Raw genomic sequence first — 27,527 nt, forward strand, 5'->3', positions numbered from 1 at the left:
ATTTTGCACATTTCCCTTAAATATGAACATTGTTCTGAACTTGTGAATATGCTTGGTATGAGAAATTATATTTTTGAGTAGGTTTGCTGTTTGTTTTTGGAACCACTACACAGGCAACCAGAACTGTATAAGTGGAAGAAGATGGAAGAATGGTCGGACGGATGGATGGATGGATGGTCGGTCTATAGGGATGGGGAGGCTTAACAAGACAGGAGCTAAAATGGCTTGTTTCAAACAGTGATGAACTGAGGGATGGCATAAAGGGCTGGTATAAGATAAATAATTTTTTTGAATTGTGTATTATCCAGTTCTAGAGTCTAAGATGCAAGCGACTTATTTGCCATTTGTACTCGCGCGCAAGGGTTGGGTACATTGTTGAATTCTTGTGCAGAGCTCTTGAGTAACAGTGCAAATAAATAAATAAATAAATATATACATAAATACACATATACAAAAATCTAAAAATAGGAAATAGCAGTGCAAGATTTAAGAAATATAGATAGAAATTTAAAAAGAAACGATTAAGTAGGAAAAGGTTGATTTCTTATCCAGTGCTCCAAATAAATATATATTACAGAGTACCAGGTTAATGGAGATAAATAATGTAAGTAGTTGGAAATTAACACAATAGGTCCATTTTAAGGGACACTTTTAAAATAAATAATCATTAATAATGAAAATCAGACTTGGGTTTGACATGCCTAAACCACAAGTGGTGTTTGCAAACATTTTGAGATATGTTATACACAAGAAAGAGAAAAAACAACACTCATGTCATTGCCTCTTTTTAGTGATCACTAATCTTGTGTTGGACTGTTAAATGCCAGCTTTACTGTATGTGTCTCCAGTGTATCACTGATTAATGTGTGTCTCCTTCTGGCCAGTTCCCTTGTTCTGTATGATTTAGATGAGTTTGTCATTCTTATGGCCCATTTCATTAAAAATCATGGATAAATGCCAACCTTGGGAGGTGTTAGGTATGGCATGAGAGAGGCTGAGAGCGGGTGCGAGAGAGAGCGAGACTTTTAAACTAATTCACATACTGCCAAAGAGCAGATATTTGATTACTCTGCATAGTGTGTCAGGAGAGTTAATTATCCTAATTCAACAAAGTGAAAGTGAAGGAAACTTGAACTGGATCTGGCAGAGGAGTAGAACAGAGTGAAAGGGATGTTTGGCTGCAGATGTTTTTACTTTCCTTTCTTTTCCTGATTGCAGCCTTCAAAAAGACTCATCCATCTATAAGTTTGTATATATTTTCTCAGTGTAAAAAAATATATTTAATTATTCATGCTATAGTTTAAATTTTAGCTTCCAACAATTATAAAAACAAGAAAAATAAACACAAAACATTTACTGTAATGTTCTCACTTTGTTTTGTGCATTAAATCAACACAGTTTGCACTTGTCCCACTCCTAAAAGCCTTTACTCACTCCTTGCCAAACATATTTAGTTCAACTTGAGCCAAGATGATGCAAAGAGAACCTTTCGTCTATCTAGAGGAAGGGACATGAGCCTTAACAAGGTTTTTGCAGATGAACCTGTGGAATGATGATTAAAAGTTGCCTGTCTGTCCTTGCCTGAGTGAGAAGTACGCTCTCCACTGCCTCCAGATCACTGGGGATCTGTCATCCTCTTGGAGAAAGGGCCTGATAGCTTTTTCAAGATTTTGCATTGGTGTTTGTGTAAGTACTCGATCATACCCCAGACTCACACATAAACATGGACGGCTTTCATTTGATCCGTGCCGACAGAACCAAGGAGAGTGGTAAGAAGAGGGGCGGGGGTCTGGCTGTGTTTGTAAACGATAGATGGTGCAACTCCAGACATCTAACCATCAAAGAGATGCTCTGCAGTAAGGACATTGAACTGCTCGCTGTTGGTATGAGACCGCACTATCTTCCTCGGGAGTTTTCACATGTTATTGTGATAACTGTGTATGTGCCGCCCTCTGCTAACGCTGCTGCAGCCTGCGATGTCCTCCATGCTACTACCAGCAGACTCCAAACACAGCACCCACAGGCCCTCTTTCTGATCTCAGGGGACTTTAACCACGTCTCCCTGTCCTCCACTCTCCCCACCTACACCCAGTATGTCACCTGCCACACCAGGAATACCAACACACTGGATCTACTGTATGCCAACATCAAGGAGGCATACAGCTCATCACCTCTGCCTCCCCTGGGGGGCTCAGATCACAACCTGGTTCATCTCCAGCCTGTGTACAAACCCTTGGTACACAGAGAACCAGTTGTGACACACACAGTGAAGAAATGGTCTGAGGAGACTGAAGAAGCTCTGAGAGACTGCTTTAGCTCCACTGTGTGGGAAGAGCTTTGTGCCCCTCATGGGGAGGACATCGACAGCATCACGGACTGCATCACTGATTACATCAATTTCTGCGTGGAAAACACTGTGCCCACCAGGAGGGTACGGTGTTTTTCAAACAACAAACCCTGGATCAACTCTGAAATAAAGGCTCTCCTGAAGGAGAAGAAGAGAGCCTTTAGATCAGGAAATAAGGAGGAGCTGAGAGCCGTGCAGAAGGATCTGAGAAGGAAAATCAGGGATGGAAAAAACATCTACAGGAAGAAGATGGAGGACCAGCTACAGCAGAGCAACATCAGTGGGGTTTGGAGGAGTTTGAACTCAATTTCAGGCCACAAACCAAGCCCTAGGGTTGTGGGAGACTTAGAGTGGGTTAACAACCTGAACCAGTTCTTTAACAGGTTTGACCAGCCACCCACCCCTCCCCCAGCCCAGTCCCCCCTGCTGTCAGCCCCACCATCTTTAATGACTGCCAACCTTTCTTCTTCTTGGGACCTCACACCTCTCAGCTCTCAGCCATCACCCACCCCCTTCACTTCTGAGGACTCCATCTCACAACCCCCATCCCCCACCTCCATCTTGTCCCTCTCAACTCATCATGTGAGGAAGGAGCTACGTAAGATCAAGGTGCGAAAGGCTGCTGGTCCAGACGGCATCAGCTCCAGGCTCCTGAGGTGCTGCGCAGATCAGCTGTGTGGCATCATGGGATACATGTTCAACCTGAGCTTGAAGCTGGGGAAAGTACCACAACTGTGGAAGACCTCCTGTGTGGTACCGGTACCAAAGACCAAACATCCAAAGGATCTTAGCAGCTACAGGCCGGTAGCCCTGACATCGCATCTAATGAAGACCCTCGAGAGGCTGGTCCTCAACCATCTACGCCTCATGGTGTCGTCTTCGTTGGACCCGCTGCAGTTCGCCTACCGGCCTGGCATCGGGGTGGATGACGCCATCATCTACCTCCTGCACCGAGCTCTGACCCACCTGGAGAAGCCTGGAAGCACTGTGAGGATCATGTTCTTTGATTTCTCCAGTGCTTTTAACACCATCCAGCCAGGACTTCTGAGAGACAAGCTGGAACTGTCAGGAGTGGACCACCACATCTCCGAGTGGATACTGGACTACCTCACTGACCGCCCACAGTACGTGAGGACACAGGGCTGTGTCTCTGACAGGCTGGTCTGCAGTACGGGGGCCCCACAGGGAACTGTGCTGGCACCGTTCCTCTTCACCCTCTACACTGCAGACTTCTCCATCAACTCCCCACGCTGCCATCTGCAGAAGTTCTCTGACGACTCTGCCATAGTTGGCCTTATCACAGGTGAGGATGACTCAGAGTACAGACAGTGGACTCAGGACTTTGTGGACTGGTGCCAGCGGAACCACCTCCTGATCAACGCCGCTAAAACCAAGGAGCTGGTGGTGGATTTCCGCAGGCGCAGACCCACCACACGGACACCGGTGAACATCCAGGGAGTGGACATTGAGATAGTGGACTCTTATAAGTACCTGGGTGTTCACCTAAACAATAAACTGGACTGGACTCATAACACTGATGCGCTCTACAGGAAGGGTCAGAGCAGACTCTACCTGCTGAGAAGGCTGAGGTCTTTTGGAGTGCAGGGGACACTCCTGAAGACCTTCTATGACTCTGTGGTGGCATCAGCCATCTTCTATGCAGCAGTATGTTGGAGCAGCAGCTTGTCTACAGCTGAGAGGAAGAGGATAGACAAGCTCATCAGGAAAGCCAGCTCTGTCCTAGGATGTCCTCTCGACTCAGTGCAAGTGGTGGGAGACAGAAGGACTCTGACCAAAATAACATCACTGATGGACAAGGTCTCCCATCCCATGCATGAAACTGTTGCTGAGCTGGAGAGCTCCTTCAGTGACAGACTGCTGCATCCTAAATGCACAAAGGAGCGTTACCGCAGATCCTTCCTCCCAGCAGCTGTAAGACTTTATAACCATCACTGCTCCCAACAAAAACCACAATAGCCTACACAATGTAGGATAATATATAATATACTGTAAATAGTCCGGCCTGTTAAGGTTCAACACACAGGCACATCGTGTACATTGTATATAGTGTTATTATTATTAGTAGTAGTATTAAGGTTAATATTGTTTGTTGATTTTATATATATTCTTTTCTTAATAGTGTGAATTATTATATCTTTATTTATATTTATAATAACTGCGGCTGCTGTTACACCCAAATTTCCCCTCTGTGGGACAATAAAGGCTGTTTCTTCTTCTTCTTCTTCTTCTTCATCTGGGACATGATGCTCTTGAGTGCTTAAAAGCCAACTGGACTTCTTTAAGTTTGTGAAAACATGTCACCTCTCTTCCAGAAGGCTTTTTCAGTTCTAAAACAACTGGCAGAGAGTCCCAGGTATTGAACTCCTAGTGGCGGATGTCTCATTGGAAGTGGTCCTGAGGGATGCTGACCCACTATTATTTATGTGAGTCATCATATGAGACAAGGTGTGAAAAAAGGCATGGATCATTACCTTCGACGGGGCCAAAGTATGAAACCTCCGTAAAGCATTGGCCTACTCCAACATCATGTGAGATATTGAAATCACCTAAGGCAAGGTGTGAGTGGGAGTTGAAATGCCTGCATTGTAGATGAATGATTGCTGGTGCCATAAGCCACCACCTCTGTTCAACGATGGTCATTCACAGTTGATGTAAATGGCCTCCTTTACTCCTCTTTCAAACCATCTGTCTTCCAAAATGTGAATACTGGCTTCCTTGAAAGAGTTTTCTTTCTCCTTTAAGTACAAGTGTACAGCTGAGTCTTGTCCTGTTGACACGATGCTCCTATGTAGTGCCATGTCTTTATGGAGTGGTTGTTTGGTTTCTCCTACGTAAAATATGGAGCACTTTTGCACTGCACATCATAGACTATGTTGCTTAAATTGTGTTTGGATGTTTTGTCCTTGGAATGAGCCAGTTTTTGTATGAGTGCGCTGCTGGGTCTGGTGCACTGGCATATTATGCTCGAAGAAAATCCTTCCGAGTTCCTCCAACAAGCCTGCCAGGTAAGAGACGACAATGTTGTTCTGTCTGTCATTCTGTTTTTCCCTGGTTGATGTCTGATGTTCTTCCCTGTGCATCTTCACCAATTTAAGGATGCTCAGTTAGGATGACTGCATGTTTTAAGTGCTTTTTTTAATGTGTGTGTATCCTTTTTCTTTTCCCTCTGCCTTAGAGGGAATGTTCTCTGTCTGGTTGTGTAGGGTCCTGATTACTCCCAAATTTGTGCTCTATCAGTATCCTTCCTGGTGAAATTGATGTTTGTCCTCTATTGAGTTGATGAGTTTGGTGAAGGTCTCTACTTCTTGGGTTTTGATTTTGACCCAGGTGTCATCCACATATCTGAACCGGTGGCTAGGTGTTGTGCCTAACTACTGCCCAGAGCTTTACTTTCCACTTACACCATGTAAATATTGGCTACAATGGGTGACACTCGGGAACCCATGGCACATCCCCTCTTTTGCCTGTAGAAATCTTTGCTGTATCTGAAATATGTGGTGGTAAGACAGATGACTAACAGGGTGCAAATCTGATCGGGGTGAAGCTGATTCTGTTGTGTAAGGAGTTGTCTTGCTACAGTTGTAGCTCCACTGCCTCAGTTGTAGGTATACAACTTCACTCCCTTTTTCTGTTCTGGCCCACTTTTCAACCATTCAGCATTTGACCTATGCACAGTGTCATCTTTGTCAAGCTACATGCTTACATGCTGTTGGTTTATTGCAGAACTGCACACAAGCACATATGCATACCCCTCTGCATAGGCTCTGTGTAGGCAAATACCTATGCAAACTGACACAAACACAGTAACATAAATCCACTATAAGTTGCTATCTTCATGCACCTCTCAGGTTTGCTGCTAAATCAAACTTAACAGAAAATACATTTATTTTGGATGGCGCATCCGCTGTTTTCAGGAATGCTATAAAGTCTATTTCTTCCTATGATTTACCTTGTGCATTTATTCTGAATAATAATAGCATAAATAAATATGTCCTCCCACTCCATCCCCACCATGCGCATGCTACACAATACTGTGAGACAGTTCAGTGGAATCTAAACCTGTAATGAAGTGAGAGAGTGGTACAAAGAGTTGGCCACCAGTTAAACAGGGGCCTAGAATCAGGGCAGAGGGTTCAGAGGGGGCTTGTTAAGCAAACTTGATGCCACAGAGGGAGAAAGAATCTGCTGGAGATTTGTGATTTAATAAAGCTATGTTATTTTGCCAGTTAATCCATTCCCTTGCTGAGTGTAAAAGCAATGTCCTTACGGGCCAGCAGCTCTGAAGGAAAAAGGAACCAAGCTTTGTGTCCACAGAGTTAGAGGCTTCATGGCAGGGGTAGGGATAGAGAAACAGCTAGAGTGCGTTCCACATTAAACTACAAACTACTACAGAAAATGACTGATGTGGACAGATTGCTCTTAGATTACATTCTGATACAGAATAAAAAAATACTTTACTGTATCAATACTCCTGTTTTTAACACTCACTGCAAGAGAATAATAATATAATAGATAGTGGCAGCAAGTTTGCAGCACTGAAAGAGATTATTTGCCTTTCATAAAGCAGTGTTAGTAATGCTGAATTAGCATTTATATTTCTGTAATAATATTCTTTGTCACTTTTACAATACATCTCTTTCACAATACATCAATTGGAAGACTCAGGGCAGTCTTCCAATTACCTGGGATATGGGACCTATGGATTCTTCGACATCCAACATCTAGACTAACATCAAAACAACTAATAGCTCAGTGTTAAAACATCCTCAAGTAGTAAGTGCTATTGCAATTACAGATTGATGAGGTACAGCACAAAGCTAAGATGTCAGGTCAGGGGGAAGATATCATCCCCACACTCTGAGATTGGGTACCAAGCCCCAAGAACAGCTGATATGTTGAATGCCAGAGCAGCTGACCTGAAAGAGAAGCTGATGGGTAACCTGCAAACCTGTTGTTTCAGTGAGAGATGATCCTGCAATTTACTGCAGTACAAGGAAAAGTATTTAATAATTTATTTTATTATGAAAATAATATTTTGCACTGAAAAAAGTTTATATGATTTGTATATGCTGTATATTTGTATATGCTGGCAAAAATCTGTTTTGGCAGGTCACACTTGGAATTTTGAGTACTTAAAAAAGTGTAGTTGAGAAATTGTTCATATAATTGTAGTCACAGTCACATAGTAAGGTTTAACTCTGTGTGTGTTTATCCATACACAAATACATCAACATGAACATAATAAATTTGACAAGTCAAATGAAGAAAAAAAAGAGGAAACATTTAAATATAAAAAAAGAAAGACTAGGTCTGATGTAGAACTATAAATTATTCCCCTGTTAGGGGAGACGTAGTTTTAGGGACATGAATTCTTGTGGTAACAAGTAACACAAGATGAAGAAACAAAAGAGATCATTCCAAACAACAGGACCGTGCTGCTGCTGTTGCCACCCACCAGATGAATCCATTACCTAATACACAGAAATGCCAACTATTACTTTGCTGACTGGACTGATGCAGCTCAGCCACAACCACCTGAGAATTTGCTGTTGGAACATGTTAATTAAGAAAATCTCACTTGCCTCCCTCACTACCTTTCTAGCAAGTCCTAAAAAAACACATGGGCCAACCTCTGGATCAGGGAAAGGGAAAAGTACTGTGTGTGAGTGCAAATTCATGTGAAAGTGCAGTCTATTTACAGATTATATCATGTGTGAATAGATAAGAGAGCTAAGACATATGCTGCTTCAGTAACAGAATCTGAACTTGTACAGAAACTATTTCAGACAAGGAATGAATAATCTTAGCCAGCAGCATGCTGTGTCCCAGTGAGAAGCTTAAAACTTTACTCTCCACAGTCATTATGTTTCATAAATCACTCGCCTAACCCTACTTAAATCAATGCAGGAAGATAAAGTAAGAATATATATCTCTGGCCTTGCTTAAAAAGACTATATGGTATGTATCTTCCTTTGAGGGGCTATATTCACACATGTCCTTGAAGAGCTTGATTTGTAGATAAGAAATATAATTTTAGCCCTCAAAGCAAAATGTAACTCAAACTGGTCCTCTTCGCTCTACTAAAAGCGATTGTACTGTTCGGTTTGTAGCCAAGGAAGTGACTACTTACAAAACCAAAGCTAGAATGGGTATTACATACTCTTAACATGGACACAGTTAAAGGTCAACCTTAAACTTCTATGTAGTGTGCAGTATAAATGCTCTCAGTTTGATGAGTTGTGGCCCTGCTGTTTGTAAAGCACCAGTTGTGGCATTTATCGATTTCCATACAGGCAGGAGACTGCAGAAGAAAAGACTCTAGTGCAAAATACACAAAATACTAGATTTGAATTGTGAATGCTAGTACAAGGTTTTTATTTTACACTGGGCAGATAGCCAAACCCTTTCTGCTTCCTCAGTCACATATCAAATGTTTTTCATTGAGCCAAAGGTACAATATATTATAAAGGTACAAAGCGCCTTGAGGCGACAGTTTGTTGTGATTTGGCGCTATATAAATAAAATTGAATTGAATTGAATATATTGTCTTGTTGATGCTAATTTTCACTTATATTAAAAAAAAAAAAAATAGAAAAATATGGCAATGTAAATTCACAGATATCAAACAAGAACCTTTCAATAATTTACCCATTAAATCGAATGAAACAGTGTATGTGTTACACAGGAATTTCTAGGTGCGAGCTGTGATATAAGAGGTTGCCAAATCACAATACCAAGAGTCTCTCCTTTACGATATATGTTATTGTTTCAAAATGTGATGTAGCGGTTAAATTACGCAGTCACTTCAGAGAAATGTTTTATCTTCAGATTCCATGCATAGTCAGCAATAAAGAGTATTGTTAGGCTGTTGTCTTTTTTTAATACCTCAGATACACTATATTGCCAAAAGTATTTGCTTATCTGCCTTCACAAACATATGAACTTGAGTGACCTCCCATTCTTAATTCAAAGGATTTAATATGATGTCGGCCGACCCTTTGCAGATATAACAGGTTCAACTCTTCCAGGAAAGATTTCCACAAGGTTTAGCAGTGTGTCTAAGTCAGGGATCCTCACATCCAGGCCTCAAGAGCTGGTGTCCTGCAGGTTTTAGATGTGTCTCTGCTCTAACACACCTGAGTCAAATCGTCCCTTTAGAATTATAAGGTTCTATCTGACATTTTTGACGAAATTGACTTATTGTGATATTCTTATTCGTTGACTGCTAAATCAACAATATGTAAGAGATTTTTTAAAATTATTATATACCTTTGGCCATTTTATTTACAAAACAAAAAGGTTCTATTTGCAAAATCAAGCTTTAACTTTATTATAAGGTTCTATTATTTAGTATCTCAAAACTGGTCAGAATGCAGATAATTCTAATGCTTTATAATTCTAAGGGGACGAAATGTAGAAGTCATTAGCAGGACTCTGGAGAACTTGACTGCATACTGAGGAGGGAATTCTGCCATTTATATTCAGGTGTGTTGGATCAGGGACACATCTAAAACCTGCAGGACACCAGCCCTCGAGGCCTGGATGTGAGGATCCCTGGTCTAGGGGAATTTTTGACAATTTTTATAGCAGCACATTTGTGAGGTCTGACACTGATGTTGGACGAGAAGGCCTAGCTTGCAGTCTCCACTCTAATGCTTCCTAAAGGTGTTCTATTGGGTTGACGTCAGTCAAGTTCTTCCACACCAAATGTCCTTATGAACCTTCTGTCAAGGGGCTATTCCCAAACTGTTCCCACAAAGTTGGGAGCATGAAATTGTCCAAAATGTCTTGTATGCGGCCCAACTCCTGAAAAACAACCCCACACCATAATCCTCCATCCACCAAACTTTACACTTGACACAATGCAGTCAAGACAAGTGCCATTCTCCCGGTAACTGCCAAACCCATTGGACTGCCAGACAGAGAAGCGTGATTCATCACTCTAGAGACTGTGTCTCCACTGCTCTAGAATCCAGTGGCGGAGTGCATTACACCGCTGCATCCCACACTTTGCATTCCACTTGGTGATGTAAGGCTTGGATGCAGCTGCTTGGCCATGGAAACCCATTCCATCAAGGTCTCTATACACTGTTCTTGAGCTGATCTGAAGGCCACATGAAGTTTGGAAAATTGTAGCGATTTACTCAGCAGAAAGTTGGTGACCACTGTGTAAAATTCTCCTCAGCATCTGCTGACCCCACTCTGTGATTTTACAGTATGTGGCCTACCACATTGTGGCTGAGTTGCTGTAATTCCCAGTACATTGTTATAATGCCACCAACAGATGACTGTGGAATATTTAGTAGTGAAGAAATTTTACAACTGGACTTGCACAGGTGGCAGGAATCCTATCACGGTACCACGCTTGAATTCACTGAGCTCCTGAGAGTGAACCATTCTTTCACAAATGCTTGTAGAATCAGTCTGCATTCCTATATGCTTTGTTTTGCACACCTGAGTTCAATGATTTGAATGGGTGAGTGAATACTTTTGGCAATATAGTGTACTCCAAGAATAATGAATAAAGGTTATGGTTCTTGTGGATTATTTATTAAATGCTGCTAAAGATATCAGAGTTGAAAGATGCAACTTCAGGGTATACATGCAGTATTTTTACCTTTGAGTAATTGATTCTTATGGTTTGGGGAGTTGTCAATGAGGTGTTTCCCCTCTAGGGGAAAGATTCAGTTTGCATCAGTGCAAAATGGTCTTTTGCATTTAGAAAGACTAAGATGCACCATTTTGAGACTGAGAAGCGTGGACAGGGGTAGTTTTGCTGCTTGACTTACAACCCCTGGCAAAAATTATGGAATCACCAGTCTCTGAGGATGTTCCTTCAGTTGTTTAATTTCGTAGAAAAAAAGCAGATCACAGACATGACAAAAAACTAAAGACATTTCAAATGGCAACTTTCTGGCTTTAAGAAACACTAAAAGAAATCAAGAAAAATAATTGTGGTAGCCAGTAACAGTTAGATTGTTAAAACAAGCACAGGGAATAAATTATGGAATCACTCAATTCTGAGGAAAAAATTATGGAATCACCCTGCAAATTCTCATTACAAACACTAACACCTGCATCAGATTAAATCTGCTCGTTAGTATGCAGGTAAAAAGGAGTGATCACACCTTGGAGAGCTGTTGCAACAAGTGGACTGACATGAATCATGGCTCCAACACCAGAGATGTCAATTGAAACAAAGGAGAGGATTATCAAACTCCTCAAAGAGGGTAAATCATCACGCAGTGTTGCATAAGATGTTGGTTGTTCACAGTCAGCTGTGTCTAAATCCTGGACCAAGTACAAACAACATGGGAAGGTGGTTAAAGGCAAGCATACTGGTAGACCAAGGAAGACATCAAAGCGTCAAGACAGAAAACTTAAAGCAATATGCCTTGAAAACAGAAAATGTACAACAAAACAAATGAGGAACAAATGGGAGGAAACTGGAGTCAACGTCTGTGACCGAACTGTAAGAAACCGCCTAAAGGAAATGGGATTTACATACAGAAAAGCTAAGAGAAAGCCATCACCATCACCTAAACAGACAAAAACAAGGTTACAATGGGCTAAGGAAAGGCAATCGTGGACTGTGGATGACTTGGATGAAAGTCATATTCAGTGATGAATCTCGGAATCTGCATTGGGCAAGGTGATGATGCTGGAACTTTTGTTTGGTGCCGTTCCAATGAGATTTATGCAGACGGCTGTCTGAAGAAAACATGTAAATTTCCACAGTCATTGATGATATGGGGCTGCACGTCAGGTAAAGGCACTGGGGAGATGGCTGTCATTACAACTTCAATAAATGCACAGGTTTACATTGACATTCTGGACACTTTTCTTATCCCAACTATCGAAAGGATGTTTGGGGATGATGAAATCATTTTTCAAGATGATAATGCATCTTGCCATAGAGCAAAACCTGTGAAAACATTCCTTGCAGAAAGACACATAAGGTCAATGTCATGGCCTGCAAACAGTCCGGATCTCAATCCAATTGAAAATCTGTGGTGGAAGTTAAAGAAAATGGTCCATGACAAGGATCCAACCTGAAAAGCTGATCTGGCAACAGCAATCAGAGAAAGCTGGAGCCAGATTGATGAAGAGTACTGTTTCTCACTCATTAAGTCAATGCCTCAGAGACTGCAAGAGGTTATAAAAGCCAGAGGTGGTGCAACAAAGTACTAGTGATGTGTTGGAGTGTTATTTTGTTTGTTTGTTTTTCATGATTCCATAATTTTTTCCTCAGAATTGAGTGATTCCATAATTTATTCCCTGTGCTTGTTCTAACAATCTAACTGTTACTCGCTTCCACAATTATTTTTCTTGATTTCTTTTAGTGTTTCTTAAAGCCAGAATGTTGCCATTTGAAATGCCTTTAGTTTTTCGTCATGTCTGTGATCTGCTTTTTTTCTACGAAATTAAACAACTGAAGGAACATCCTCAGAGACTGGTGATTCCATAATTTTTGCCAGGGGGTTTTATTCAGTTGTGAGCACAGTGCCAAAAATTTTACTCTTCAGTGCATGTTTAGGTCTAAGCCCCACATATTACTGGTCCTCAACTTAATGTGGAACATCACAGGAAGGGAGGAGAATCTGCATTCTGCATCTTGTTTCACAGGCTGCCAAGTTACTTTTTACAGTGAGCAAAGTGGTTTGCAGTGTTTCAGGCTTTAATTCACATTTAGACTCAGAAACAGGCAAACAATGAAAACAACTTGTGTCTTGTGAGTGCCGTTTCTCAGCAATGCACACACTAAGCAACATTTTTAAAAAAATTCTCCCTGGTATTGGATTTGTTTTGAACCAAATTGAAATTTCTGCAAAATTTTTGCTTTTAATGGGACTGTGTTAGAGCGCTCATATCTGAATGTTACAATACGTTTACCGGCAATGGGAATATTAAAAAAACCCAAAGTGATGCACACGGTTACACATGTGGTACAGTTAAGAGTATCCTCATTAACACATGGACAACAGTGATCCCACTATAAACAATGTGTTGTTTATAGTGGGATCACTGTCCCCAGCAATTTCTAAGACAGCATTTCATCTTGTTATCAAAAACATATCGATTCTCCTTTCATTTATCTAAACTGCTACAATGTTTTCAGAAAGAAGCACATAAAAAGACATAAAACCTAGGCTAATACAATTAGTATATTATTCGCTCCCTCACATCCCGTCATCAGATCAGCTTATTTTTAGCTTTTTTCAGCTCTTGGTAGAATGCTTCTTATTATTGAAATGAACGTCTTTGTACTGTACATAAATTAGTGCATTGTTAGAAGATCACCCGCAGAACTCCCCTCCGAAGTCATACCCATTTTGAGTTTTTCCTCTTTGAATGATGTATATTTAGTTCTTGCTGTGAACTTCTTTTCAAAATTAAGGAGGATGGTGGAGATAGATGTATTTTTGTATATTTAAGATGTTAATTTGTTGGTACAATCCACAATTACAGTCCACAAGCTCCAATAATAATAAGAAAACTCAGAAATGTGTGGTTAACTCCATGAAGAATCAAAAATGATTACATGAATGTAAGCCTTCATCTGACACACAAGGCACCAAGCCGAGAATACAAATTCACCATATGCTGCAAGGGAACTCCTGTCTCCATCACAAATGCAGTTAGTCAAAATCTGAATATATTTTACATATATATAAACATATACAGAGAGAGAGCGAGATAAGGATTGGAGTTAGCTCTTGTTGAGAATGCTGACAAAGCATCCTTCAGCCAACACTTATCACAAACACAAATGAACCTCTTCAAATTTAGTCTCACCTCAGGCACTCCTGAAACATATTCCCGTTTGTGCATATTGGATGTTCACATTCTGACAGCTTCATAGCAAGTATTAATACCCTTAGGTCTGGAGGGATGATAGAGCCACATTTATTAAATTCAGTCAAATGTGCACCCACTGTGTTCACTGAGACCTCATCTTAAGAGACATAATGAAATTCAGATTCAAAATACAGCCTGCAGGAAAGGCACAGCCTAAACAGTGTAGCAACACATGACTCAACAGAAGCTGTCACTAATAGTTATCTCTTGTTCCCTGGCACATGTGATACTGTGTAGCCAGTGTGGCTAAAAATTAACAACTGAAGGGAAATGCACACAAGGGGCTGGCTAGCAGTTAAAGTTCAGAAATATGATCGACCTCCACATTCACTGTTGCTCAGGATACAAATACTAGAAATGTACCATGATACCCTGCCATCGAAAATGACACCTTCTGAATTTAAGAGGGCAATTTGATTTGACATCATACTATATTTTGACTACGTTAACAGACAAGTGTTTAAGAAAATATGTGTGAATAATAAACCTAATCAGGCCGCTTAACACAAATTTGAAAGGTGTATTAAGTCCTGTATTCCTAACATACAGGACTTAATACAAACTAAGCCAATAGATAATTCTGACTAGCCAACAGCCCAGCAGGTATAACAGAAATTAGGATTCTTTATACAGCTAACAGCACACGTGCAAAACATATACCATTCATGCTGAAAGAATTTTAGACAAAGGAAAGACTGCAGCCGTAGAGCTTCCATAACTAAGCCTACTTAATCCATGTGTATGTGTGCACTGGGCCTGAGCACAACTACCTTAATGAAAAGAACAGGACAAAAAAGAACTGCGAGTGTCCAGGAAAGTCTTGGCAGAGGAATGTCTGTCATCCTCTCTGTCTGAAGCTCTCTCTGTCATTCCTCCCTCATTCTATCTCTGCACACATATAATCACACAAACATACAGAATGTGACTCCTAGTAAATTCTGCTGAAAGTCAGGGTGACATTAAGCACAAACACCGACCCCACCAAATGGAACAAGAATGTTAAACCTTTGAATCATGCAAAAACATACTTTTCTTGGCACCTTTCAACATTGACAATTTCAGCAATTTATGACTGCAGATGAGCACATCTTGTGTGTGGAATATTCTTCCTATACTCTGGTATGTTGAGAGAAGAGAATTTTTTATGTCTTTCCTTAATTACTTCAAATATTTCTCCTTTGTACAAATAAGCACATTAGCCTGAAAGCCTTTGCAGGGAAGAATACTGTAAGTATTCAGTAAGACTGCGATCTGTTCTCGCCATTTAATGATGACCGCATCTCTCACTGCTCTGCTTTAAGGCCAGCTGTACTCAATGGGGCAAAGTGACTGAGGCTGTAATCACAAAATGTGCAGGTGGGAGCTGAAATTTTTATTTATAAACAAAGACAGGACATTTCATTTGAATAATGAGCAATGCATTCTACCAAGAAGAGTGCAAACTCATCAAAAATGAGCAGACCCGATGAGGGAGTGAAAATCTGCAAGCAAAAATAGTGCAGCGTAATCACAGGTTTTAAGCATGTGTTTCTCTCCAGTAACAGCATAACAATTCAGATCAATGAGCGGCAGCTGAAGGGGAATTGATATGCTTTTGATATAAGGGGAACTTGCTGGGGGCTGCGTTAAGTCTTGCTGGCTGAGACAGCTGTTCTCTGTATAAATATGACAGCTCAGGTGGAGCACTGGATTTATCCTAAGGATAAGACTAATATTACAAACCTTCGTATAAATGTGAAAGCTATATACTAAAACTGACCTGTAGGATGCGTAGAAGAACACAAAACATTACTGTCAGATCATGCCTCGTCTGTGTATTAATTAAGTATTCATTAGGTATTAATTAATTAAAGTCAGTTTCAGTATTGTAAGTCAAAGCTTTGGTACCATGCTCACAGCTTTGAGCAATCCACCCGTGTCAGTTATGCAGTCGCTCTGATAACATCTCCCCTGAGTCATTCCAAATAAAGCCCTAGTGACAACCATCAAAGCCACATCAGTCGTAAAGTAAGACATGCTTGTTTGGCATTAAACAGCACAATTTGCGGGAAAACTGCGGTAAATCACATTTCTATAATTAATTTAAATAAACCCTTCCTGAAATTTTGTGCTCTGAAACAAACTCTAATCATTTATGTACACAATAAGAGCAATAAGAATAACAGCTGTGTTTTATGTTCAACTCTTTCACTTGTCAAAACTGATATTGCACCTCTCTAATAAATCCTGACAGCAGTTTTTTTTTAAAAACATTACCAAAGTCCTTTCTTACTACACCAGAAAGTCAGCCCTAACTGTGGTGTGTTATACTCTTTCCTGCACAATAAGACAGTAAAACTTGACTCCTAGGATACCTTGGATACATGGACACCATTAACTGCCCTAAGAAAAAAAAAAAAAAACCTCACACCCACACCCACAAACTAGCCTTCACATTCACACTTGCCTCAGTGCCCTGACCTGTCCTTTACAGTCTATTTATCCTTCCTTCTAGCTTGTGTGTGTGTGTGTGTGTGTCTGTGTGTGTGTGTGTGTGTGTGTGTGTGTGTGTGTGTGTGTGTGTGTGTGTGTGTGTGTGAGGGAGAGAGAGAGAGAGAGAGAGAGAGAGAAATGGTGGGGGGTAGGATTAGTTCAGCGGGAGAGTTGTTCCCTGGGCAACCAAGGTTTGACAAAAACAGCACACAAAAAAACTATACAGCCACACATGACACAAACTGACACACTTCCACATAAAAATACATATGCACACACATACATGCAAACACACATCTACACACATGCACGATTTTATAGCTCTGTGCATATACTGAAATGTAGTGGAACACACCCAGGCTTGGCTGGTAAGATGGTTGGAATGAATTAAGATTGGGTAGAAACACAGTAGCAGTGATACACAAGTGTTGCTCATTCATCTGTCATTCATGCAAACATTACATTTGTACAACTTTGCTTCACAAAACAATGCCACATTTTTCCATGATGTTTTCACAGTTAGCATTTGATAAAACTCTTACATAAGTCATCCCATTCCTCATGATGGCCAAACAAGGTTACTGTGGCAGGAAAAATGTTGCATTTTCCTCCTCATCTCTCATCTCCATTCTTTTCCTTTCTCTTCACACATACAAAACCCAGACCGTTCTCATACACACACAAAGATGCAACAGAAACACACACACGCACACAGGTATAGACACTCTCATAGATAAGCACACATACAGAGTCAGGCTGTAAATGTCGCTGGGAGGAAATGAAGGCAGCTGTGCTTTTATGGTTTCATCTGGCCTGTTATATTTATCTGACCCCCCCACCCCCACCCCACTCCACCCCCCCATATGGTCTCTCTTTCATACACATACTTTGATTATTCCATCAGCAATTTAATATAAAGGTGCAACAGTAACGTAAAGAAAGCCAGCTCTATTTTCTTTTTCCTTCAAACAAATTGACTATTCACAAATTCATATTTACAGTGAGAGGCTTTACACACCTTCACAGTCACACCTGGGAGTTGCCCACCGCTGCCCTTTTCCTGTGCTATTGGCTGCTAAGCAACTGTGTGGCCTATTTAAAATCATGTGACTCATTATAAATCGATAAAGTAAACACTGGTAAAATCATACCCAGCTGTGTCACATCTGTGCAGCTGGAAACCTTTTAACCCCTTACAAAAAGAATTCTAATAAGCAATTTAATGCTGTAATTTTTAAGACAACCCTGTAGCCAGTTCACCACTATGGAAAGAAATACAGCGTCCTTGAATCGTCTGATTATACTGCTAAAGGTGTAAAGCAAAGCCTGACATTAATACCTTACATGTGCTGAAGCAATCAAATTGCATTAATCTGAATGAGCAGATATCTGTTTAATACAAAATATTTTATCACTTGACTTCCAAAAGAGTTGGAAAAGAAAAATCCCACTGCAGGTGCAGAATGCCAACCAGGCATCTAATATACCATAATTCACGTACATGTTTTGAAAGGATTTATCTGACAGCTTCAAGTGTTACTGTTCATATAGTCATGATATTTTAATATGTTGAAGGCAGTTTCTCCTTGATCTCAGTCAAGGCCGTCTGTGTTATGAATTTCACAGAGCGCTGAAAACTGCCGTGAGCACAGCAGTGGTGTCTGTTTGTTGCTGTGCACATGTAAGACAGAGTGTTACCCTGACCTTTAACACCATAGTGGTGCCAAAAAGGAGCTGGCTTCTCACTGTGTTCGTGAGTATCTTGATAAAATGCCAAAACCAAAATAAGCACTGTACATGAACTTTATATCATCTGTATTTCCAAGCATTATCATGATGCACAATAGTCCTGAAATAAAGGCAATATCTTGAAAACTGCAGCTGGAAAACACATAAGCGTAAAAGTGTTGACAAAAAAAAACATTTTCTTCTATTCCCTAAAATGAATAGGTTTAAAAGATTTTCACAACAGATATGCATTCTGAAGTTCTTTTATCTCCTGGTCAGGCAGAAATACATCAGCAAGGAGATCTCAGAACATAAAATATGTACGTGCGTGCACACACACACACCCCTCAGTGAGCCTCCGAGCCACTCTCGTCTCCTCACTCCTCTATCAGGTCCTCAGGGGGAAGGGAGACCCATGAAATGAATCCTGACATGTCAGATCACACTGCAGCACCAGTTGAGCTGTCTGATATCAACACTTTTCTGCCTGACTGTGGACAAGTAAGACAGGGGGATTTGCTATGATTTCCCCTGGCTATAGCTGTAGTTGTATCTCCTGTGCTGACTGCAGTTACTGAAGCTAGCCTACTGTGCCAGTTAACCCTGAGAAATTCTGTGTCATAGAAAAATGGCAATTCTTGAACCTGTGCATTGAACCTGTTCAAATTCAATGTTTTAGGGGAAAAAAAATACATAATTATTAGAATTTGCATCTCACAGTTTGTGAAAAAAAAATAATTTTTTTTTGGAAATACTACATTTTCATCTGGAAGATGAGCATCTTTTCTCTGAAGCATCTGTTTGGCATCACTGAATAATATCAACCTGAAATAATCATTGCTCTAGCTTTGCCTTTAGACACTGTGCATTTGGAGTGAATTTACAATTCCACCCAGTGGCTCAACGTCGGCTTGACTGAAGATGGCAAATTCCTGTTAAGCATCATTTAGAAAGAGAAAAGCGTGTTTTTAATCCCTTCCCCTTGTCCTCACAATTAAAATTTGCATCTCAGATTCAGCTTGTTGCATTGCACCTGCTGACAGAATGTCACATTTACACCCACGCATGGACATCCCCTTAAACACTTCTCTGTCTCACTGAGAGTGAGAAAAAGAATGACTGAGATTTTGGAGCTATTGTACATGTGCTCCAGCATCTCACATGAATGAGTGAGCATAAAAGGAAAGAAATACACCTGCTGAGTCCACCACAAACCAAGGCAAAGCAAGCAACATCCCATAAGTTCTCAATAGTTACACATTCTGACATGAGCCTAACTTCATATCAGTGTCAAAGGTGATTAATGTTGAGAAGGACTACTCATTAGCATTCTGGGATGCTCACGCATGTGAGTACTAACAATATTCTTAAATAGTGAGACCCTGATTTCCTCTTGCTGTTTCAGTTCAACTTATTATTTGGATGTTTCCAGGGAAGTCAGATCAAAGTGATTAAATGGAGTGTTTCTCCCAGCTCATCATTTTTCACCCTCAGGGAAGACTGAATCAGGTCTGGAAAAATGTATAAAAAATATCAAGGTATCAAATATTCTCATTGTTTCTACCTATGTATCTATTTGGAGGTGTGGGGTGCACAGAGGGTAGACGGAGGTGCTCTCTCTTTTTCATGAGCTACAGGAACTTTGTTCTTTTATACTCTGAGGATTATATCGTTGGGAAACACAGGGAGCGTTTTCTTCTTTGTGTGTCTTGTAGTTGACTCTTAAAATCCTGTCACTTTTTGGAGCAACTTAACAGTAGAGTGGGTGAACAAGAAATGAAAAAGACTAAATTGGACAAAGAAGAAAATGTCAGAGTCACAGGATGTGTTCTGATTATTATTTTTTTAGCTCAATGAAAAATCTCTTACCTTCTAGGATGACTTCTTTGCCAGTTTTTTTCAGTGCTTGCACAGCCTCATCATGCGTGGCCTCTCGTAAGTCATAACCATTGACAGAGAGTATGGCATCACCAACATAAAGGGCCTCAGTCTGGTCAGCAGCCAGGCCCTTAAAAATTTTAGAGATGAGGATTGGCATCTTGTTTTCCTTGCCACCTGCATGACCAGATAAGAAAATCAAATTAAAAATCATGTGGAAAACCAACAACCAACCAACCACTGATTACCTTTACAAAAGAGTTTAGTAGTTCCAACTTACACAACCAATTCAGGCTCAGATCACAATATACAAACCAAATTAAATTATGTCTTTTCTCATACCCTGGTAAGTACAGCACTGGATAAAAATGCCCTTATATTCACTGTGACTCCACATCTAAAAGGTAGAACTTAGAGTTGAATCACAAAAGTAGAAAAGTGTGTGGCTGGTTAGTAGCTATAAATCTGAAAACAGTTTCTTTCCCTTATCACCTTAACATTAGTCACCTAAATTGCAGGAGAGCAATTAGAGCACATAAGGGCAGATGGAGACAGCAGTGATCAACCTACTGTACTAACTTCTGTGTTTTTGTGTCTCCCACTCTCCCCCCCTTTGTCTCTCTGTTGCTCAGTGAAGGTCAGCTAGTAAGCTGATGGATGTGCCATTTTGAAAAGGAGCTGAAGAACCAACAAAAAAAATGCAACTCAGAAGCCGAAGTAGCTGGATGCCATCTTATCTGTCTACTTTGCCCCACTCTGTGTTAGTTGAAGCTAAAGAAAGCACTTTCAGTTACCATTATTGAAATGTCCGTATGTCTGTATTGTGGAAAACAAACAAAAAAGCATGCGTGTAAGAGTTATTCTACGGGAAAATTTTGTGGTTCTAAGGAGATACAACTAATTGGTAAAAATTGTAGACTTTATAAAAGCTGCTGATTTTTTTTTTTTTTAATTGGGTGACATAGTAACAAACATATGTACACACAGGTTCCCCCAGAGACAGTCCAGCATATAGTAGCAGGATGTAAGATGCAAGCTGGGACAGCGTACACTGAGAGGCAGGAACATCTGTGCCACATACGGATTTGAAGAATCAACTCCCAATGGGAGACACTGCCGAAGGTAGTTGAGAATGACAGGGCTAAGGTGCTGTGGGACTTCAAGTTCCAGACAGACAAGCAGCTGCTGGCCAACCAACCAGACAGCAGTGGATGACATGGAGCAGAAGGCAACAATAGATGTCATAGATGTGGCAATCCCAGAGGACAGCAACATCAGAAAGAAGGAGCAAAAGAAAACAGAGAGGTACCAGGGACTGAAGGAACAATTGGAGCAGATGTGGAAAGTAAAGTCTACAGTGGTCCCAGTGATAATAGGGGTATTAGGAGCTGTAACCCCCAAACTGGAAGAGTGTCTCCAGAAGATTCCAGGCACAACATTAGAGGTCTCTGTCCAATAGAGCGCAGTCCTAGGAACAGCTACGATAGCGTGCAGAACCCTCAGACTCTCAGGCCTCTGGGAGAAGACGTGTGGAGGAATATGCACACACACGCGCGCACACAGATATACACACACACACCCACACTATATTGCCAAAAGTATTCACTCACCCATCCAAATCACTGAATTCAGGTGTTCCAATCACTTCCATGGGCAGAGGTGTATAAAACCAAGCACCTAGGTATGCGGACTGCTTCTACACACATTTGTGAAAAAATGGGTCGCTCTCAGGAGTTCAGTGAATTCCAGCTGGTACCGTGATAGGGTGCAACCTGTGCAACAAGTCCAGTAGTGTTTCCTCAATACTAAATATTCCACAGTCAACTGTTAGAGGTACTATAACAAAGTGGAAGTGACTGGGAATGATAGCAACTCAGCCACGAAGTGGCAGGCCACATAAAATCACAAAGCAGTGTCAGCAGCTGCTGAGTTGGATAGTAACACAGGTCGCCAACTATCTGCAGAGTCAGTCATCACAGATCTCCAAACTTCATGTGGCCTTCAGATTAGCTCAAGAACAGTGCATAGAGAGCTTATTGGAATGGGTTTCCATGGCTGACCAGCTGCATCCAAGTCTTACATCACCAAGCACAATGCAAAGTGTGGGATGCAGTGGTGTAAAGCACACTGCTTTGTGTGTGCGCGTGTGTGTGTGTGCGGGTGTGTGTGTGTGTGTGTGAGAGATTTACTTACAGGCTACTATAAACAACTGCATGGAAAAGTAAGCACAAACCACAGTAACATGACCTACCGCATTGCAAAATATAGCTTCAACAGAACCCATTACACCAGTTAAGCTTACAAATATAGCAAATGCATATCTATTCTAGCTAGCAAAACGCTTTAACATTAAGCTGAAAATTTTTTAATGTGCGGTTCTATTTGCCAACATTTTAAATATGTTGGCACCCACTCTCCTGCCCATTCACCCCAATCCAAGCATTCCCAGCTGGTTTGAGGATTAAATTTTGAATACCTCACAAGTTGTTTCTTTAACCTTTAGGTAACCTTTGTCCTCCAGGTGGCACCACCATAACTGTTGTGAATTATATTGCTGTTCTAATTACTTTTCACTGCATCAAAAGCCCCTCAAATTTATGTGATTTAAGGCTTTAACATTCAATTTGCATTTTAGTCAGTGGGTAACAGGCACAGGACAGCTGATTAAAGTATTTAAATACATAATTGCATTCTTGTACAAAACTGAAGAATAACAAAATAATAAAAACAATTAAGTATTGAGGGATATTTTTTGGCAACTGGGCAGTTGATCCAACCACAGAAAACATCTGAATTGAAACCCTTAGTACAGGAAGGTCCAGCAGACTTAAAACTGATATGGGTTTGTAGATCTCACGGTAACACAGTGCATATCATAAGAGCATTGAACTGTAGTTCTTTCTTTTGGATTTAACACTTGCACAGTAGGCAAAAGAGCCTTGTTTATAGGAAATGGTGACACTGGTATCTAAAGCCATTTTCAGACATGACAAAAGTAACATTGATGTCTTCATTAGTCTGTTAAAGTGGTGGCATTCAGATATAGGTCACTTTCACTTGAATGTTCCACACAGCTTCATTCATACACAAGGCAATGACGGAGCCAGTGCTTTTCACCATTTAAAAAAAAAAGAGCATTTGAGACAAGCATTGTCAGTATCAACTCTACTGAAGCCTAACAACACTTTTGAAAATGCCATTGTCTACAAGAGGAAGGTTTCGGTGTGTGCTCCAGGATATGAGGGCCATGAGTGGTATTGAATCAATAAAGAGACGAAATGTGTAACGGATGGTCAAAAACATTTTTTTCCCCACTTTCTTTAAATTATTAAGCCTGACCTTTGAGGAGAATGAAGTATCCCAAAGGAGTTTGAAGTCTCACTCAAGTCTGAAATACCACTTACTTGCATGATTGCAGAATAAACATTTTTGGAAATACTGTTTGCAAATACGGTCTGCAACCCACACAAACCCCTAGTCCCTTCCTACCTTTCTTAGACCAGCATTTCATGTCAAATACAGTTCAGCGTCTGTAGCAGGGAGCCTGCCAATCAAATGACAGGTGGGTGGCAGTGGTAGAGATGGGGTGGAGCTACTGAAGCTACTGATGGCAGGTTAATAAATGGTACAATAGTGTTGTGTATCTAATTTATTTGTTGTGATAATGCTTCTTCAGCGCAATCATCACTTCAAATGTCATCAGCTAAATTGACACAGTGCCAAATAGTGATGGAACAAGAACAAGAGATTCAATACAAAACTTCAAAGTATTGTGGGTTCATAGTCCTGCAATTTTATTAATATATTTATTATGCAATGCTGCACCTGAGCCTTGCAAAATGACAAAAATAATGTCTGGAAAAAATATGAGGTGGTCTATTACAAAAGAGTTTCAGGAACCAAAACATGGTTTCACAGTATTTGCCCTAAAAATCCAAACACTGATTTCAACTTCAAGTCCCACCCAACTGGGATTCAACACCTAGGGACTATTAAAACAATCTCTTGGATGGTTTTAAAAATAAATCATGTTTTTTATGATACTATTCACCAACTGACTTATCTCAAAGTAGCAGTCTCTCTGACTTTCACTATAGTTACATGCACAGAGCATGCACTTCAGTGGCTCCGCAGAAGGAAAAATGTCTGCAGAGGCACGCAGACTTTTACCATTCAGTCTATCCAGAGACCTGGAGTCTAGCTTCCACACCTCCCCTCTTAAATTTAGACATGTGCGTTAAAGTTGCCTCAGTACTCTTCTATAAGCTGGGGTGGGCTCCCTAAAATTAACACTACTGGAGTACTGCACTCCCAGCCACATAGCTTTCATCTTTAGCCAATGACAACTGACTGCTGTGAGCTGCTTCTCTCAGCTGTTCACAATGCGGGGTCAGCTAGCCCACAACTTTTGCTCTGTTCTTTCATTTGTTTCCCCTTGCTTTTCTTACACTTTTTTTTTTTTTGGCAGCATTCTTTTTTTCTTTCTTTTGACCTCTTTGACCTCTTGTCCCATATCCCGTTTCATTTGCAGCATGCTCTTTCTACCAGCACCTTTCACTTTCAGTCCTCTCCCAAAACTGCCTTTGAACATCCAGCATCACAACATCACGCCAACAGCCTTCTAGCTATGATTTGGTTTTAATAACATGCTGTCTGATTTTCAAACCCACCCATTTCCACAGATGGACATCACAATTATGTCATTAGGGCTTGGCTTTGTTTTGTTGTTGGTGGCAATTGCGGGGGAACTAAAAAATTAACATGTCACCAGCAGCTACAATGATGAGCCATCTCTGCAACATGACAATAATGAGAGTCAACAATTATCCATCAAATCAACCCTGTGCATCAACCAATGGCCAAGTGATTACCTGTGAATACAAACTTGCCAGGAAGAAGCTACAGCTTGCACACACTGCTTATAGTCCGTGTCTGTTATTTATTACACCTTTTACTGCCTTGGCAGCCCATGCTTTACAACACAAGGTGACTTAAGGTTGTGAACCGGCAAGGATCCATTGATATGACACGTGTCATGACACAGGGGTTATGATTTAATATATAATTAGCTATTTTGAGATTCTCAAAGCAGGGCAATGTTGTGGGTTTTTTATTACATGTAATTCTAGGAAAACTCTTACAATACATATTTACAACACAAGGAGGTGGAACACTATTGTGAGCAGCAAGAATATCCAAATAACCACTAAATTAATGTCTCAGTAGTAATAGCAATGTAGATACAAAAAAGGCATCATAAAGCTGGCAAGCTGCATAAAGGAAGTGTAAATCTATCTTTCTCTCATAGATTTCAAGAGAAAAAAAGTGGTAATAATTGTCCATTTTTATAAAATAAAATCAAACTCTACAGCTTTGTTATTGCATTCCTATCCATTTTATTTTTTGTATTTACATAGCTTACCACTGCTCAACCTTCCTAGTCATCTTCACTTTGAGATCCCTGCAGAGATAGTCTGTTTTGAGGAAGCGGGACAAGGAAAAGTCTTTTATCAGCTGCTGCAAAACACATCCCAGGTATGCAAGCTTGACTGGTAAGGTACGGAGCGATTACAATCTTTCCCCATTGAGAAGTCCCTGTAGAAACAACAGTCTTGTAGCCACTATATGCATTAGAGTTCTCTATGTGCATGTCTACTCACCTTCACTCATTGAAAGGCAAAGTTCAACAGCCAAAAAGGTCTTTGAACCACCTGAAATACTCTGCAGAAAGAGTATGAATTTAACTGTGTCACATACTTTTCAGTGACGTTAGAACTCGCTTTATATAACTATTTCAGATTCACTGTCATTCAGACACCACATCAAGATGCAATAAAGAACGAAATTAGGTTGCAGCAGGTTCACAGTGAAAGCAAATATAAACAGCAGATAAATAAAAACACCAAATAAATTAATAAAACTAAATAATATTAAAAACACGACAAATAAATAAATAGCAACACCATGATCTATGGCATTACACTAGTTGTTTGCGTCATCAGAATTCATCAGAATTTAGATAAAATAAAAGTTATTAGACTTTTTTTTCTGTGTGTAATTTTATAACATATAGGAACCCTGTTCTATTTACTGGTCTGTGAATGTGAAAAATATTAGGGAATTTGTGGAAACTTTTTAAAAACCCAAATGGAGTTGTACAAAATAATGTGCCATTTCCTCATTATTTAAGTTTGTGTTTATTATTAGCGTGTGTTTGAGTCCATATCTACCCTAACCTTACATGACAGTAGCAAACTAATTACAGTCTCCGGTGACTCCGGTCCACAGAAATGGTTCTCTGTTGAGGTGAGACGCAGCTTGAGAAAAATCACAGCTGTCATGTTTTTCTGCAAACAGCGGACCTAAAACTGTGCGACAGAACTCAAACGCACATTTGTCGTGGAGTAAATCGTGGAATGGTTTAATTTTACGCATGTTTCTGTGAATTGTTGCACAGTTTGAACTTAGCCAAGTTAACTGACTGCTGTGTTTTTCGCCGTCGCTGACAGAAGGCACACTGTAACCAAAACTTCTGTTGCCTGACAGTAACGCGCTGTTTATAAAGTTGGCTGTTTTTGAGACACTTTCGTAAACTGTCTTACCTTTGATACTGATCCCAAGCCCACCAACATCTTGCTTGGTAACTCGCACGGTGCGCTTCACGTTGGTGATGGTTTCCGGGACCGCGGACGCGCCGAGGTTCGGGGGGTCTCCGTTGATAGCACCGGCGGGACTCGGGTTGGGCTTCGCGGGTTCTTCGGCGCCCTCGCCGGGGTTTACCGTGAGGGTGTCTTCGGTAAGTGTAGCCAACACCCGGATCCAGCGGTCCACGGTTACTCGAAGTTCCAGCAGTCCCGTTTTCTGCGCCTTCATCGCGGCAGCCATGTTCAACGCATTCCTGGAATAACTCTAGACGGGCTGGCAGTCCTGTAAAGAGGGGGTGGAGGGCTGTGGTAGGGGGCATGCAGACAGACACAGATACACACATTGAACCCCCCGGCCCCACCACTCTCCCCCTACTTTCTCCTCCTCCAAAGAGGTTTATCCAGTAGTAAGCTAAGTAAAGTTAATTGAGGGCGATACGATTAGCAACGGTGTTGACACACACTCAAAGTTCAAAGACTAGAGCTTCTTGTTGAGTCCATCCTTTAATCAGCTGCGTGCGGTTGAGCCGCACATAATTAAGTTTTGATTGATTCATTTATTTATTTCAAATGCATTA

General features: G+C 40.7%; 1 protein-coding gene across 1 annotated transcript in view; it reads right to left on the reverse strand.

Moving 5' to 3' along the window:
- Positions 1 to 27,312, reverse strand: part of snta1 (syntrophin, alpha 1) — a 39,475-nt gene extending 12,163 nt beyond the window's left edge. The window contains exons 1-2 of the mRNA XM_030729490.1: positions 26,908 to 27,312; positions 20,297 to 20,482 (exon numbers count right to left, since the gene is read on the reverse strand). Coding sequence (XP_030585350.1) covers positions 20,297 to 20,482; positions 26,908 to 27,190 — 469 coding nt within the window. The 5' untranslated portion in view covers positions 27,191 to 27,312. The remainder of the gene's footprint in view (positions 1 to 20,296; positions 20,483 to 26,907) is intronic.
- Between the last annotated feature and the right edge of the window lie 215 nt (positions 27,313 to 27,527).

Source organism: Archocentrus centrarchus, chromosome 5, assembly GCF_007364275.1.
Source record: "Archocentrus centrarchus isolate MPI-CPG fArcCen1 chromosome 5, fArcCen1, whole genome shotgun sequence".
Lineage (NCBI taxonomy): Eukaryota > Metazoa > Chordata > Actinopteri > Cichliformes > Cichlidae > Archocentrus > Archocentrus centrarchus.